General features: G+C 33.9%; 2 protein-coding genes across 2 annotated transcripts in view; one reads left to right on the plus strand and one right to left on the minus strand.

The window, feature by feature from the left end:
- PKHD1 (PKHD1 ciliary IPT domain containing fibrocystin/polyductin) overlaps positions 1-13,616 on the minus strand; it is a 629,203-nt gene that overhangs the window by 175,692 nt on the left and 439,895 nt on the right.
- Positions 1-13,616, plus strand: part of LOC116268541 (protein FAM83B) — a 96,381-nt gene that overhangs the window by 16,877 nt on the left and 65,888 nt on the right. Inside the window, exon 2 of the mRNA XM_031667122.1 lies at positions 7,350-7,853. Within this exon, the coding sequence (XP_031522982.1) occupies positions 7,410-7,853 (444 nt within the window). The 5' untranslated portion in view covers positions 7,350-7,409. The remainder of the gene's footprint in view (positions 1-7,349; positions 7,854-13,616) is intronic.

Consider the following 13,616-nt stretch of genomic DNA (forward strand, 5'->3'; position numbering starts at 1 on the left):
TCTCAGAAATCCAACTGGTTATCCTATAGGACTCTCTCCAAAAATGTGTCCTCTGCTAAATTATGTGCATAAAGAGGGGTTTCAGTTAAAAACAACACAACAATAAAAAAAAAATAGAGGTACCAATTCTATTTTTATGCACCTTTACTAATTAAATAAAACTCCATCTTAGGTTATTACCTAACAGTTTTTAGCAGTTTTTATGGCAGATGTACACTTGAGGGCCTTCATCTCATTTAGCCCACATAGAAACCCTTCGGGGTCAGTACTGTTATTTTACCCTTTTTCCTGGTGAGTAACATGAGGCTTAAAGCCCTTAAATAACATGACTGAGGTCTTACAACCAGTAAGTTTCAGAGTAGAGGTCAAAACCTGTGCCGTCTTACCAACTATGCCACTGAGCCAACCTGTGATTTTTGTCATTTGGTCCTTAATAATTCTACTTCTCCACTTCATAAAATTGAAGACTACCCTTAGTGCGTCTCCTAGTGTTCTCTTTGGACTAAATGTTCCAATTTTTCAACTATTTTTCATGACATAATGGGCTCCAAACCCTGCCTAAACTTGTGTGAATGTAGTTAATTTTTGATATAAATTAAAACCTCCAAATTTGTTGCAGTTGAACTTAATAATGTTCATGTTGATTTATTATTTTGCCACTTTGTCACTATTTTGAATGTCTATTTTGGTATCTAGCATATATGTTTTTTGTTGATTTTTGCAGAAATTTTAGAGAATATGTCTCTATTTACTCATCCAAATGATTACTGATCAGGGCCAGAACAAGAATACAGCACTTTGGTATGGCACAAGACACAACTTTATCAGGATAGCCTTATAGTTTAGATGTTGGTAAAAATAATAATTTAATTTTATTTACATTTTTAAGCCATGTATAATCCTTTGGAATTTGAGCATTCAGTATAAGCTCTCTCTGTAAATGGTTTTTTTTAAATGAATTTGTTTACAGGAAGTATTCAATAAATGCTTCCAAATTACATTGAATAATTGTGTTTTAATGTCATTAACATATATTGGGTGTTTTTTTCCCCTGATATCTAAAATTCCTATAGTTTAGATCTAAGAAGGCAAATAGCAGCCAATAGAAACAAGCCCTGGAATCATATTGGTATGAAAGTGATATTGCTGTCCCCTCCCTCCAGTTAAAGTAAATTGAGGAAATTAAAGAATTATTAGGTATTGAGCAAATGGGATTCCTGTTTGAGGTTTAGAAAATGAATTGGAAGTATGTTTGTTGTTTTTATGAGTTTGATAAGATGGGTGATTCTACTGGTAATGCACCTGTGGAGATGTTTGCATCCAACACCCTGTGACTGAGTGCGTCATGTGTTTATATGTTCTGTGACCTGCTGAGTATCATACTGTGAGGATGACTGTAATCCGCACTATTGGGCCATGTTGTTATAAGTGTTATTATGAAGCCAGCTTAGAATCTTTTAATGAGTTTGGATGTCAACATGAGATATCAAATTGCACTTGACAGCTTGAATATTATAGTCAATTTTTAATTTAATAGAAACTTCTTTCATGTTTTAATTGTCATCTTAAATTTCTGGTAATCAAATGAGAAGAAAAACACAATCTTAGCTGAAGAAAGAAAAGATATATGATTTTCAACTGTTGTGGACCATGGATAATGATAATCATGAATAATGATTCAGAGATGTTCTGAAACAATCCTTTATGAAACATTTTCTTACATTATGTAGATATTCATTTTGATATATATCATAAAGTCAATTACCAAAAGAAATGACGAATTCAAGAATTTTTTCCCTCAATATATGAGAGTTTGCAAAGTATTTCTTAATAAAATTGCTTAATATTGAAGTTACATCAGGTAACTAGTTTAACAATATCATATAAACTACAAAAATCAATCATTTCTAAATGGTAAATTTACTTGTTAATTTAAGCTTATTTTAAAATTGTGAAGATTTCAAAATAAAAGCATTTTTGTATGCATTTGTATCAGCTGCCTAGTGCAGCTGTAACAAAATACCAAAAATATGGGCTTAAAACAGCTGAATTGATTCTGTTATGCTTCTGAAGTCTAGATGTTTGGAATCGGGATGTCAGCAGGGCCATGCTCTCTTTGAAGTACTCTAGGGGAGAATCTGTTCCATGCATTTCTCTTATCTCTGCTCTTGTAGGCAATTCTTGGCATTCCAGTCTCTGCCTCTGTAGTCACATGCAGTTCTCCCTTTGTGTCTGTCTCTGTGTCCCCTCTCTCCTTATAGACACGAGTCATATAGTCATATTGGATTAGGACCAGCTTGGGTCTAATATGACCTCATCTTAACTTGATTACATCTGCAAAGACCCTATTTCCATGTAAGGTCACATTCACTGGTACTGCAGGTTAGGACTTTAACATATCCTGTTGGAGGATGTAGTGCAACTCATAAAGCATTCAATAGTTGGAGAAAAACAGTTTAAGAGAGAGACTGGAAAATGGACTGCAGCGATGTTAGCACCTGTGATATTTTTTATATTTGTTTCAGTCAAAATTCTGACTTTGGATTATTGGCTTGCACATTAGGTAATTATAGCCTCAGACTTTTGATTTAAGAAAGTTGTAATTTCTCTTTGGAACATTTTCCCACTGACCTATTAGATCAGAAGCCTTTTCAATGAATTCTCTCAGATCAGAAACTAGGAACAAACTGAGACTGGGTTTGGTTGTTTTATACTGCAGATGATTAAATAGTTACAAATTGTACGATATTGCCAATGGTATGAAAAAAAATCTCTTTTCAAATCTTAAAATCTCTTATCAAATTTATCACATATTTGTAGTAATTATACTGTAGCAGATTGTGAACATGTAAAATATCATCATCATCATAATAAGGTTGAAGTGCATTACCTTATTTATTCCTTAAAATAACCCAAGGAGATAAAAACTGTTGTTATTCTTCTTTCTACATCTGCCCCAACTGAGGCTTGTGGACATGTGTAACTTGTTCAAGAGCTTCATAGTAATTGATGAAGCAGAATTTTAACCTGGCAATTTGACCCTACAGATGAACAATTATCTTGTGTGCTATAGGTTGTTTTTTTTTTTTTTTTTTTTTTTTTCTATCTAATGCTCATGACATTGCTCATCAGTAAGATTTTTTTCATTAAACTTTTTATTTTGAGATAATTGTGGTTTCACATACAGTTGAGAGCAATAATCCAGAGAGATTCCTTCTATCCTTTACCCAGTTTCCCCCAGTGTTGCTGTCTTGCAAAACTATAATACTGTGTCTAACAAGTATGCTGATATTGATACTGTCAAGATACAGAATATTTCTATAACTATAAAAATTCCTCTGATTGCCTTTTTATAGCCACATCTACCTCTCCCACTGTCATTTTAAGAGTGCAGCATCTAAACAAATGAAATTATTCAGCATGTATACTTTGGAGACTGGTGTTTTTTCATTCAGCATAATTCTCTGGAGATTCATCCAGGTTGTTGCATGCATCAGTAGGCCACTTATTTTACTACCAAGTAGTATTCCACAGTATGGGTGTACCATAGTTTAATATTCACCTGTTGAAAGACGTTTGGGTTGTTTCCATTGTTAGGCTATTATGAATAGAGCTGCTATAAATATTTGTGTACAGGATAAGTTTCAATTTTTCTTGGATAAATCACCAAAGTGCAGTTGTTGCATTGTATGTTAGTTGCATGTATCATTTTATAAATGAAACTGCCAAACTGTTTTTCCAGAGGAGCCCATGAATTGAAATCAATTTTTATGACTTATTGTATATCCTTTGTATTTATAGAATTTCATTGGAATTTCTACTTGCTACAAATGACCCTAAAGCTCAATATCAAATGCAATTTTTAATTTATTTTGAGGCATGGATTTGTAAGGCCACTTTTTTTCTGGAATGAGTCATTTAACTGTTAGATAAGCCTAATGGTCTGCTCAGCTTACATGGCATAGTGATATCTTTTTTTTTTTTTTTTCTTTGCTCATTAACTCTACTGTATATGATAAAAGAATGTACTTCCTAGGAGCTTTTAATAGTTATTAATAAAATAATGCCTTATTTTTTATGTATGTATTTAAAGGCACACCTAATTAATTCTGTCCTCAAATAAAGCCCTCCAAATTTTCAGGGATTGAACTGTTGAGAGTGCTTTATTAAGTCTATAACTAAATGCAGGTGATATTTTATTGCAATACTCACTATGCAAGTGCCATTACCTTGTAGTTCTCTGATAAAATTTGTTTATAGATGGTTCCTTCACAAGTATTCCATGCAAATAGCTCTTGTGATAAATATCTCTGGACATTGGCTAGAACATAGCCTCTCTACCAGAACAATATCAAGTATATTTAGTAGTAATCTTAAGTCTTGTACATAATATTATAACCTCATTGTTCATTCTGTTGTATTTTTTATGTAATATAGTTTTCTGTGTGGTATCTGGCTATTGATTAGTCCTACAATTGTAATTAATTATAAATAAGTTTCACTTCTTATTTCCATTTTTTTCTTCAGATTAATTTATCTGTCTTCATGGTTTTATTTGGTTTTCATGGTCCTTTCGAGGTCTGTGATTTCAGAGTTTATACAGTTCCAGAAAGAATTTTTTACAGTTGCAAAATATTTATTTGCATAGGTATAGCTCAGAAATAAGTAGTATTTTAAAAGTACTTTATGCATTTTAACTTCCAAATAGGTAACAGGTGTTTAACATCACATATATAGGAATTCAGAAGTTACATTTTAAAAATTAAATGAATAAGTTGTCAGGAAACTTTGATTGTTTATGAACAACTAGTAGTTACCTATGACTTAACAATTATAAATTACAGATGTGATTTATCATGTAATCACCAGATACTTGTTCCTTCATTGCAGGAATTTTCAAGTGAAAACTGTACCTCACTAAACCTTAGGAAACTGTAAGCATAAGGATTGAGTGTTTCAAGTGAATGTAAATCTTATTTTTTTTTTTTTAATAAAGATGAGCATTATGTGCAAAAGAGAACTTCAGTGAATGTTGAAAGTTATTAATTAGTGGTATGATATCATGAATATGAGGTGAGCAACTTTATGAAGATTTGTCAGCCTTGGCACTGTTGACATTTTGGGCGGGATTATTTCTTAATATGGATGGCTGTCTCATGCATTGTAGTATGTTTAGCAGCATCCTGGTTCTCTAATCATTAGATGCTAGTAGCCCTCCTCTTCACAAGTGATTCTATTTAAAAATATCTCCAGATGTTGTCACATGAGGGACAAATCTTCCATTTTGAGAACCACTGAACTTGATTGAAATGTGATTGGGAAAAAGATGACATATCCTAGAATGATTGAGAAATTTATGAAAGTCTCAGGATGTATCCCCATACATGTCAATAGATTAATTTTAATTAGGTAACAAAAGAAATTTTATTTCCCCATGTGATAGCTTTTATACTAGCAGACAAGATAGGTGTTCTTCCTTTTTCTCTTGGAGAAGAGAATATTTTTGCAAAACTTCACCATAATACTATTTAGGGCAGGAAGACTGCCATCCCCAGAATTCAGATGCTGCCATCCCCAAAATTCAGATGCTGCATTGTGGAGCCTAGGATCCAGGTATAGTTCTAGTTGTCTGGGCTTGGATCAAATTATGACTCAAACTGAGGGCTTTCCAAAAGACAGAAGAGAACATGTTCTATTTTTATTCCTATATCATATTTAATCTTTGGGCTTTCTGTACTGTTAGACTTTCTTTGTAAAACTTCTGAGCTCAGCGATGGGAACAGGATAGTCTCCACTAAAATGGCACTCTTTGTCTTCCATGCTTCTCAGTTCTATGTTAGTTGCTGGATCTTTTCTGATCCTTGTTCCCCAGCAAAATTTATTGCTCTGTTGTCCATTCTTCAGGACTGCTCTGTATGATTAGCTTGTGACTCCTGTTCCATATTTTGAGCTAAGGAGTTATTCAATGGTAATGGTTCTCTGGGCTACCCTCCCAAATAAGATTTGAATTTTGGTAGGCCTGAGACTGAAAAGACTGAGTCAAGTGGAAAATATAAAATTTAAAATTAAGGCAGGGTTACTGACAAATATATATCTCATCAAGTCAGCTTTTTAATGCTTGTAGCACATCATAAAGCTGTACCTTGAATCCACACAATGGAGATTATGATTTCAAAAGACTGGAAAGTCCATCGTCTGATTGAGATAGCCCATTCCAGTATCTCACACAGTGTGGAGTAGTGACTGAATGATTGAATGAAGAGCATTCTGTGGGCATTATGAGAGTTGGAATGTGAGCCTGGATAGGCAGAATTTGACTCCTAAGATAAATTACTGAATTATCTTTCATGCCTTAAATTTCATCCTGTATACTCTGTCAAGTCACTGAATTGCAAGGCTACTTCCTTCAGACCATCTCTGGAATACTCTGTCCACTTCCTCACTGGGTTTTTGAACAATGAAACACTTTCCTAACTACTTGTCTCTTCTCCAGTCCCCTGCTACTGCCAGAATTGTTTAAAACAGAAGTTTTGTTGAATCACAAAAATTTGTGTCCTTCCATTCTTGGCTTTATCTTGTCTATTCAATTTTATATCTTACTCCTAGTAAAAAGAACCTATTTTCCAGCATGCCAGGTTTTTTTCCTTTAAATTTTTTTCTTCCTTCATGATTAGTGAATGTACCAAACTCTCATATCTCTTCTGTGCTTTTGCTTATGTTTTTTTACTTGTATGGGATGGAAATATTTCTTCTTGCCACCTGATCAGATTCTTACTCATTGCTCTGGGTCCAGCTGAAGCCCATCTCTTGCTCATGGCTGTTCATAACTCATTTACTCCATATTGATCTCTCCTTGCTTTTATTCTTAAAGCACTGAATATAGGTGTTACTCATTTTGGCCCTTAGCAATGTATGGCTTTCTTCAAAGTGGTAACTAACGTTTTGTGTGTACAATTTGCCCCCTCAACTAATTAATAAATTCCTGAAAGACCCATGTTTTGTGCTTTTAACATTACATCTAGCATATTACTGTATGCATGACAGGTACTCAGTAGAGACATTAATGACTGGGTAGGCATTGATTGTTTTCTAATTCTCTTTTAATTTAAATTGAGATACTTTGGAAAGGGAAAATCCAACAGCAATCTGTAAGGGAAATTGTTTAGCTTATTTGTGATAGATGTGTGAATTGTGGTGCTGTTAATGTCATTTTGGATATGAAATATTTGTCATTTTGAACTTCTGGTAATGGAAATGTGTAAATGAAAAAATAATAGTTGATATGTATCATAAAACATTCTATTGCAGAATTTTAACTTGATCTTGATTTTCTTCTTTTCCAATACCAGATACTTCTCACCACTGCATGAATGGACATTTGAAAGTGCCATAGCCAAACACTTGCAAGCATGGAGACCTCATCAATGCTTTCCTCATTGAATGATGAGTGTAAATCTGATAACTACATTGAGCCTCACTACAAGGAATGGTATCGAGTAGCCATTGATATTCTGATTGAACATGGGTTAGAAGCGTACCAAGAATTTCTTGTCCAGGAACGAGTTTCAGACTTTCTTGCTGAGGAAGAAATTAATTATATTTTGAAAAATGTCCAGAAAGTTGCACAAAGCACAGCGCATGGTACTGATGATTCCTGTGATGATACCTCATCTTCAGGGACCTACTGGCCTGTTGAGTCTGATGTGGAAGCTCCAAATCTTGACTTAGGCTGGCCATATGTGATGCCTGGACTCTTAGGGGGCACCCATATAGATCTCCTTTTTCATCCACCAAGAGCACATCTACTTACGATAAAGGAAACTATTCGGAAGATGATAAAAGAAGCAAGAAAGGTAATAACATTTCTATTTTGAAATGAAAAATTTGAAACATAGAAAAGTACAGAGAGTAATAACACAAATATGTATGTTAACAAAAGAATCTCTATATGTATATGCCATGTCTTTTATTTTTAGGAAATGTACCCATGATACACAGGAAGGTTGTATTTCCTATATCTTGCATATTTCCAAGAAAGTGGCATTAGGTCTTTGCTAAAGAAAGAGATTTCCTTTTCTTTCTAATGTATTGAAGAGATCTCTTCTCTTCATTTCCAAGAAAGTGACATTAGGTCTTTGCTAAAGAAAGAGATTTCCTTTCTTTCTAATGTACTGAAGAGATCTCTTCTCCCAGAAGACTGAGGTATGTTGACTGGGAATAAGATGACTTGACACTCACAATTTTAAAACACTTAAATTTTTCTTCTCTGAAAGGAAGTAGTTGGTGGATATGGTGGAATTTTCTTTGTTCTTAACAGGACTGAATGCCAATTCTTGCTCTGGATGTGGTTTATGCAGTTAAATAAACCATACATTTACTTATCTATTTTCCTGAGTTGTGTGGAAACAGTATAAAATCAACATAATAATGTAAAATTCTAAAGTAAGATTCTGAGATATTTAGCATTTTAAGGCTTTGGTGTTCTTTATCAAATATTTATATTGTCTTATACATCTCACAGATCTTATTTTAGAGCTTGGGTAAAACTGTAGAACTCTTTAATCAAGCAACAAAAGTTGTTAAGAGTTTTCTATCTACTCAGCACCATGGTAGGCACTTTGGAGACTATAAAAAAATTTGCCAAGCTCAATCTAGAGTTTTAAAATGTATGGGCAAGGCCGGGCATGGTGGCTCACGCCTATAATCCGAGCACTTCGGGAGGCTGAGACGGGTGAATCACTTGAGGTCAGAAGTTTGAGGCCAACCTGGCCAACATAGTGAAACCCCATCTCTACAAAAACAAACAAACAAACAAAAATAAACCAGATGTGGTGATGGGTGCTTGTAGTCCCAGTTACTCAGGAGGCTGAGACACAAGAATCACTTGAACCTGGGAGGTGGAGGTTGCAGTGAACCAAGACTACACCACTGCACTCTAACCTGGGCTGTCAGAGTGATACCCTGTCTCACAAAAAAAAAAAAAAAAAAAAAAAAAAGGATAGGCAAAAAGTTATAATTTTTAATTATAAAGTGTACATTTTTTAGTTATGACTATTTGATACAGAAATTTAGATCTAAAAAGGACCTTAGGAGCACACATGCATGACATTGCTTTCTTCTATGCCAGTAAGCACAGAAATGCTTGCAAAAGCATGCTTTTATGAAGTACATCAATATAAGACCCTTGAATTCCTCAGTGACATGGCAGTTTGCAAGACAGGCAACTAAAAGGCTAACAATCACGTAGGGAGACACAGTGTTCTGAAGCTAATGTCAAATGCAAGCTTTGCAAAAATGAGGTAATTGTTTCCCTAAACCTTTTTAGTTCAAATAACCTGTCTTTTTAGCTGTATTAACTCCTTTAACAGTATTATATTAAATAAAGTACTAATCCATTCCAGTTGTTAAAAATTAGCTATAGAATCAGTCTCACTGTAAGTGACCAAACTTTTATTGAATAAATTGAACTGTCATTCAATTTTCTGAATTGAACCGAGAATTTTTTTTTTAACAGTACTATCTGAACAAATTATACAGCTGTATTTTGTAAGGCAACAGTACAAAATTTGAGGATATATATGAGTCTTTCTAATGGCAAAATCATAAATGTCAAGTATTAATGTTTGCTAATTTTATTTGGGGACATGATATGCTTTTGAAGCACAGTGTTAACAGAAAATTGAAATCCATTTTTGAAAATACATCAGTGAAGATGAAGATTCTTATTGTGGTAACTTAGTAGTAATGCATTTATCATCCTGCATGATAGCTAGTTTCCTTTGGGACATTGCATTATTATGACACAAAATGTTAATTCAAGAGATATAAGTTTTTGGGCTAGCACTCACTGGGAACTGAACATCAGTCATGATCTTCTGATGTATTTTTCTTTCTAATGTGGCAGGTATGTATTTAATAAGCCTCTAAAAGTAATATCTTCTACCCGGTCACCGTCTATTGAGAACTCCCACTTGAATTAGCGAGCTGAAGAAATTGAAGTCCATACTGTAAAACAGTAATGTAATGTGTGCTTCTCTTTCATAAAATCAATGTGGCATAAAAATAAGAAAGAGAATTGTGTCTTTTTTCTACTTGTATAGCTATATCTAAGCTGAATTCAAAGTAAGAGAATTATTTGATCTTGTTAACTGAGTATACTGCCAATCAAATATAAATTATAACAGATGACTTCGATTTGGTGAACATGGTGTGTGTGTGTGTGTGTTTGTTTGTTTGTTGTTTTGATTTTTTTGTTTTTAACACAGAGACAAGGTTTCCCTGTGTTATCCAGGCTGGTCTCAAACTCCTGAACTCAAGTAATCCTCCCGCCTGAGGCTCCCGAAGTGCTGGGATTACAGGCATGAGCCACCACACCCAGCTGTTATTTTTTAAGGTGTTAGGGAATGTGCTAGTTTCTACCCAGATGCAATAAATATTGAAGTCTAACTGGCTATCTTTGCATGGAATATGTATTTCTCAATTATTGTGGAAGATTCTTCATATGTCACCATATCTACTTAAAGATTTTTGAAGGATTAAGTACTCTGGGGAAAAAAGTTATTGACCCCATTTTAAAGAAATTAAGATTATTTAGCTTATAACTGGACATTGTCCTGTGAATAATTTTTAAAAGAACAAATATTTTGAAATAAAAGCTTACCAGAACACATTGCTTTTTAAAGATTAAATGTGGTTTTCATGACTATCATTTACTCAAGAGATGTCTTGCTCTTATTATCTTTCAGAATCAATGGAAGCCTAATAGTCATCAGGATAAGCTTTCTGTTTTTGAATTTTTTTCAGAGGATAATTTGTCTTTATTGGTAACTCAATGAATTGTCATGGCATTGTAAAGGGATGACCTTTTTTTTCCATAAAGTGTTTGGATAATGTATATTTTAATGGTTAAAGTTTCTTTTTTTTTTGCTTCCAAATATCTCAGGGAGAGTTTTTTGGTAATAAACGTTGTAAAACTCTACAGAGATAAGCCAAACCAGTAGGACTAGACACCAGCAAAACAGAACCCAGGAAAAGATCTCAGATAAAAATTTAAATCCATTTTCACGTTTGTGTTTGCAATTGAGATAAGGAACTTCTGAAAATAATGCCATTTTGTGGAAAAATCTTCAACTAATGAAAAGAATATAAGTTATCTGCTTAAAGGCCCAAACATTTGAAGTCTGATTATAAGCACCAAGTTAAGCTTCCAGTCTCTTGTGAAAGGAATTAAAAATGATTCTCAGTCTCAACTGTCTTTACTGGAAAGAGGTGAAACATTTTGTTTTTGTTTTTGAATTTCAGTAATTTATATGCTCTCATTTCTAGCTTAAGTTATATAGTTGAATGATCTCTTGATCATTTTTCTTTTATAAGCAGAATGTGATCTTTATAGTATTTCAAAAATCTATACTTTTTTACTTTTTAATTTTATTTTTGCTAATTGTCACTTAGAAATTGATTAGAGATTTTTGTTTCTTTTGTTTTCTTTCTTTTGTTTGTTTGCTTAGTTTGTTTGATAACTTTCCTTTGGGAAAATTCAATTGTCGATAATATCTTACTTGTGCCCTAAAGGGACATATTTTAATTTACTGGTTCTTTTTTTAAAACACTGTTTTTTACTTTGTGATTGACATAATTACATTTGGGTCAACTTCATGAAGTCTGATAGTGTCTACTCAGACTTTTCCCAGGTAATTATTTGTCTGTCAAGAAGTGTTCCCAAGATGATATATGCACATATTCCTAATTACTGTGAACTCCTCTTATGAAAACATCACCTCTAATTACTTAAAAAAGTCATCTTTCATTAAAGTATTTTTTTTTCCTAGCCACTCAGTGGTATGTATTTACAAAGTTATAACTTCTGAGAGTCTTGAATATCTGAATGTTTAACCACAATGTTATTTGCATCTCTGTTTCCTAATTCTAGGCTAGCTTTTTTTGTGAGATGTGAATCTTACTCTTGCGAAATACGGAATCAAGACACATAAGCAAAAGTCTAGTGAGAATTAGGGCAGAGTAATTCCTAATGCGCTCTGTACCATGTTACCTGAGTTCAGGGCTTGGTTCCTCACTGAGTCACTGCTCCTGGGTGTGTCTATTATGGCCTTAGGAGTTATTAGTAATACAGAGAAATATTAACCATCAGTTGACCCCGCAGATGCACAGAGGAAGATGAACAGGTGATGGGAAATCTTCTGGGAATAAGCTGATATTATAAAAGTAGAACTAGACTAGAGACTTTGTCACCAGGACTCTAACTAGTGTGGCATTAAACAAGTCGTTGTACCTCCTCAAGTATCTTCATTTATTTAGGGAAAGATGTGAAGCAAAAATGTTTTTATATTTTTAAAATCTGGTGTTCCTAACCAAATCTCTAATATTGTTTACCAACTTAAGATTATTTTGATATATTATACTTCTTGCTGAATTAGTTTGTTATAGAAATGATTTTTATTCTCTGGTGATATGTTACTTCCATCTGCATCCCTTTGCAACCATGTCCTGCCCAGCTAAGTGATATTTATATGTTTATCTGTGCCTTCATTAGACTAGAATGATCTGTCCTGATGTTCCTAATTTTTATTAAGAATTTCCTCTCTACCCTATCCCTGTCCCAACTCTCACTGTGAATTTTGTGATTCTTTGAATTTGAGTCAAAATTGATTTCTTCTTGGAAAAAAATTTTGCTTAGTTAAATTTAGTGATATTACTATCCTAGGACATTAAGTTGAACATTTCTTCTGTGAATAAAATGTATGACATGTTAATATATATTTATGTTTGAGTGTGTATGTGTGAGAGAGAGGGCATGAGAGGAGAAGGAGGGAGAGAGAGGGAAGAAGAGATGGAGGGAAAGAGAGGGAAGAGGGAAGGTGGAAGAAAGGGAGAGAAAAGAAGGTGGGAAAGAGACAGGAGAGGAGGGAGGGAGAGAGACAGAAAAAGAGATCTGGTTAAAATTGCGCTGACTTCATCCTGCCAACTATTGCTGTGTCTGTATGGCAGTACTGTGCCTTTAACAAGCTCCTGGTGCTATACAGAGACAACACATTCCATGTCTATTTTATGGTTGTTGAAGCAAAAAATTAAAAAAGTATGAAAAGATGAAAATGAAATTGTTATATGAGATTTCCAACTTGGTTGCACACCAAAGCCATCAGTAACTTAGGAATTTCAGATGTTTTACTCTGTTGAATATCATCAGGTAAAGTCTAAGGATCATCAGTGACTTGTATTTTTAAGAGACTTTCATTTAAAAATTGACAACTGAGAAAAGAATTTGGCTTTAAAAAGAAAAAATACAGTTACTTATGGGTGTCAGTAAGTTTATCAGAGTCTTTGTGTTGCTGATACTAACCTATACCTCTATTAATAGTTGGAAAGAAATAATTTAAAATGCGAGTTATTTAGGAGTGCGTGTATATATATATAATTTTTTTTTTTTTTTTTGAGACAAGAGTTTTGCTCTTTTGCCCAGGCTGGAGTGAAATGTCGTGATCTCGGCTCACTGCAACCTCTGTCCCCCCAGGTGCAAGCGATTCTCCTGCCTCAGCCTCCCGAGTATCTGGGATTATAGGCACCCATCACCACGTCCGACTCATTTTTGTATTTTCAGT

Source organism: Papio anubis, chromosome 6 (genome assembly GCF_008728515.1).
Source record: "Papio anubis isolate 15944 chromosome 6, Panubis1.0, whole genome shotgun sequence".
NCBI lineage: Eukaryota > Metazoa > Chordata > Mammalia > Primates > Cercopithecidae > Papio > Papio anubis.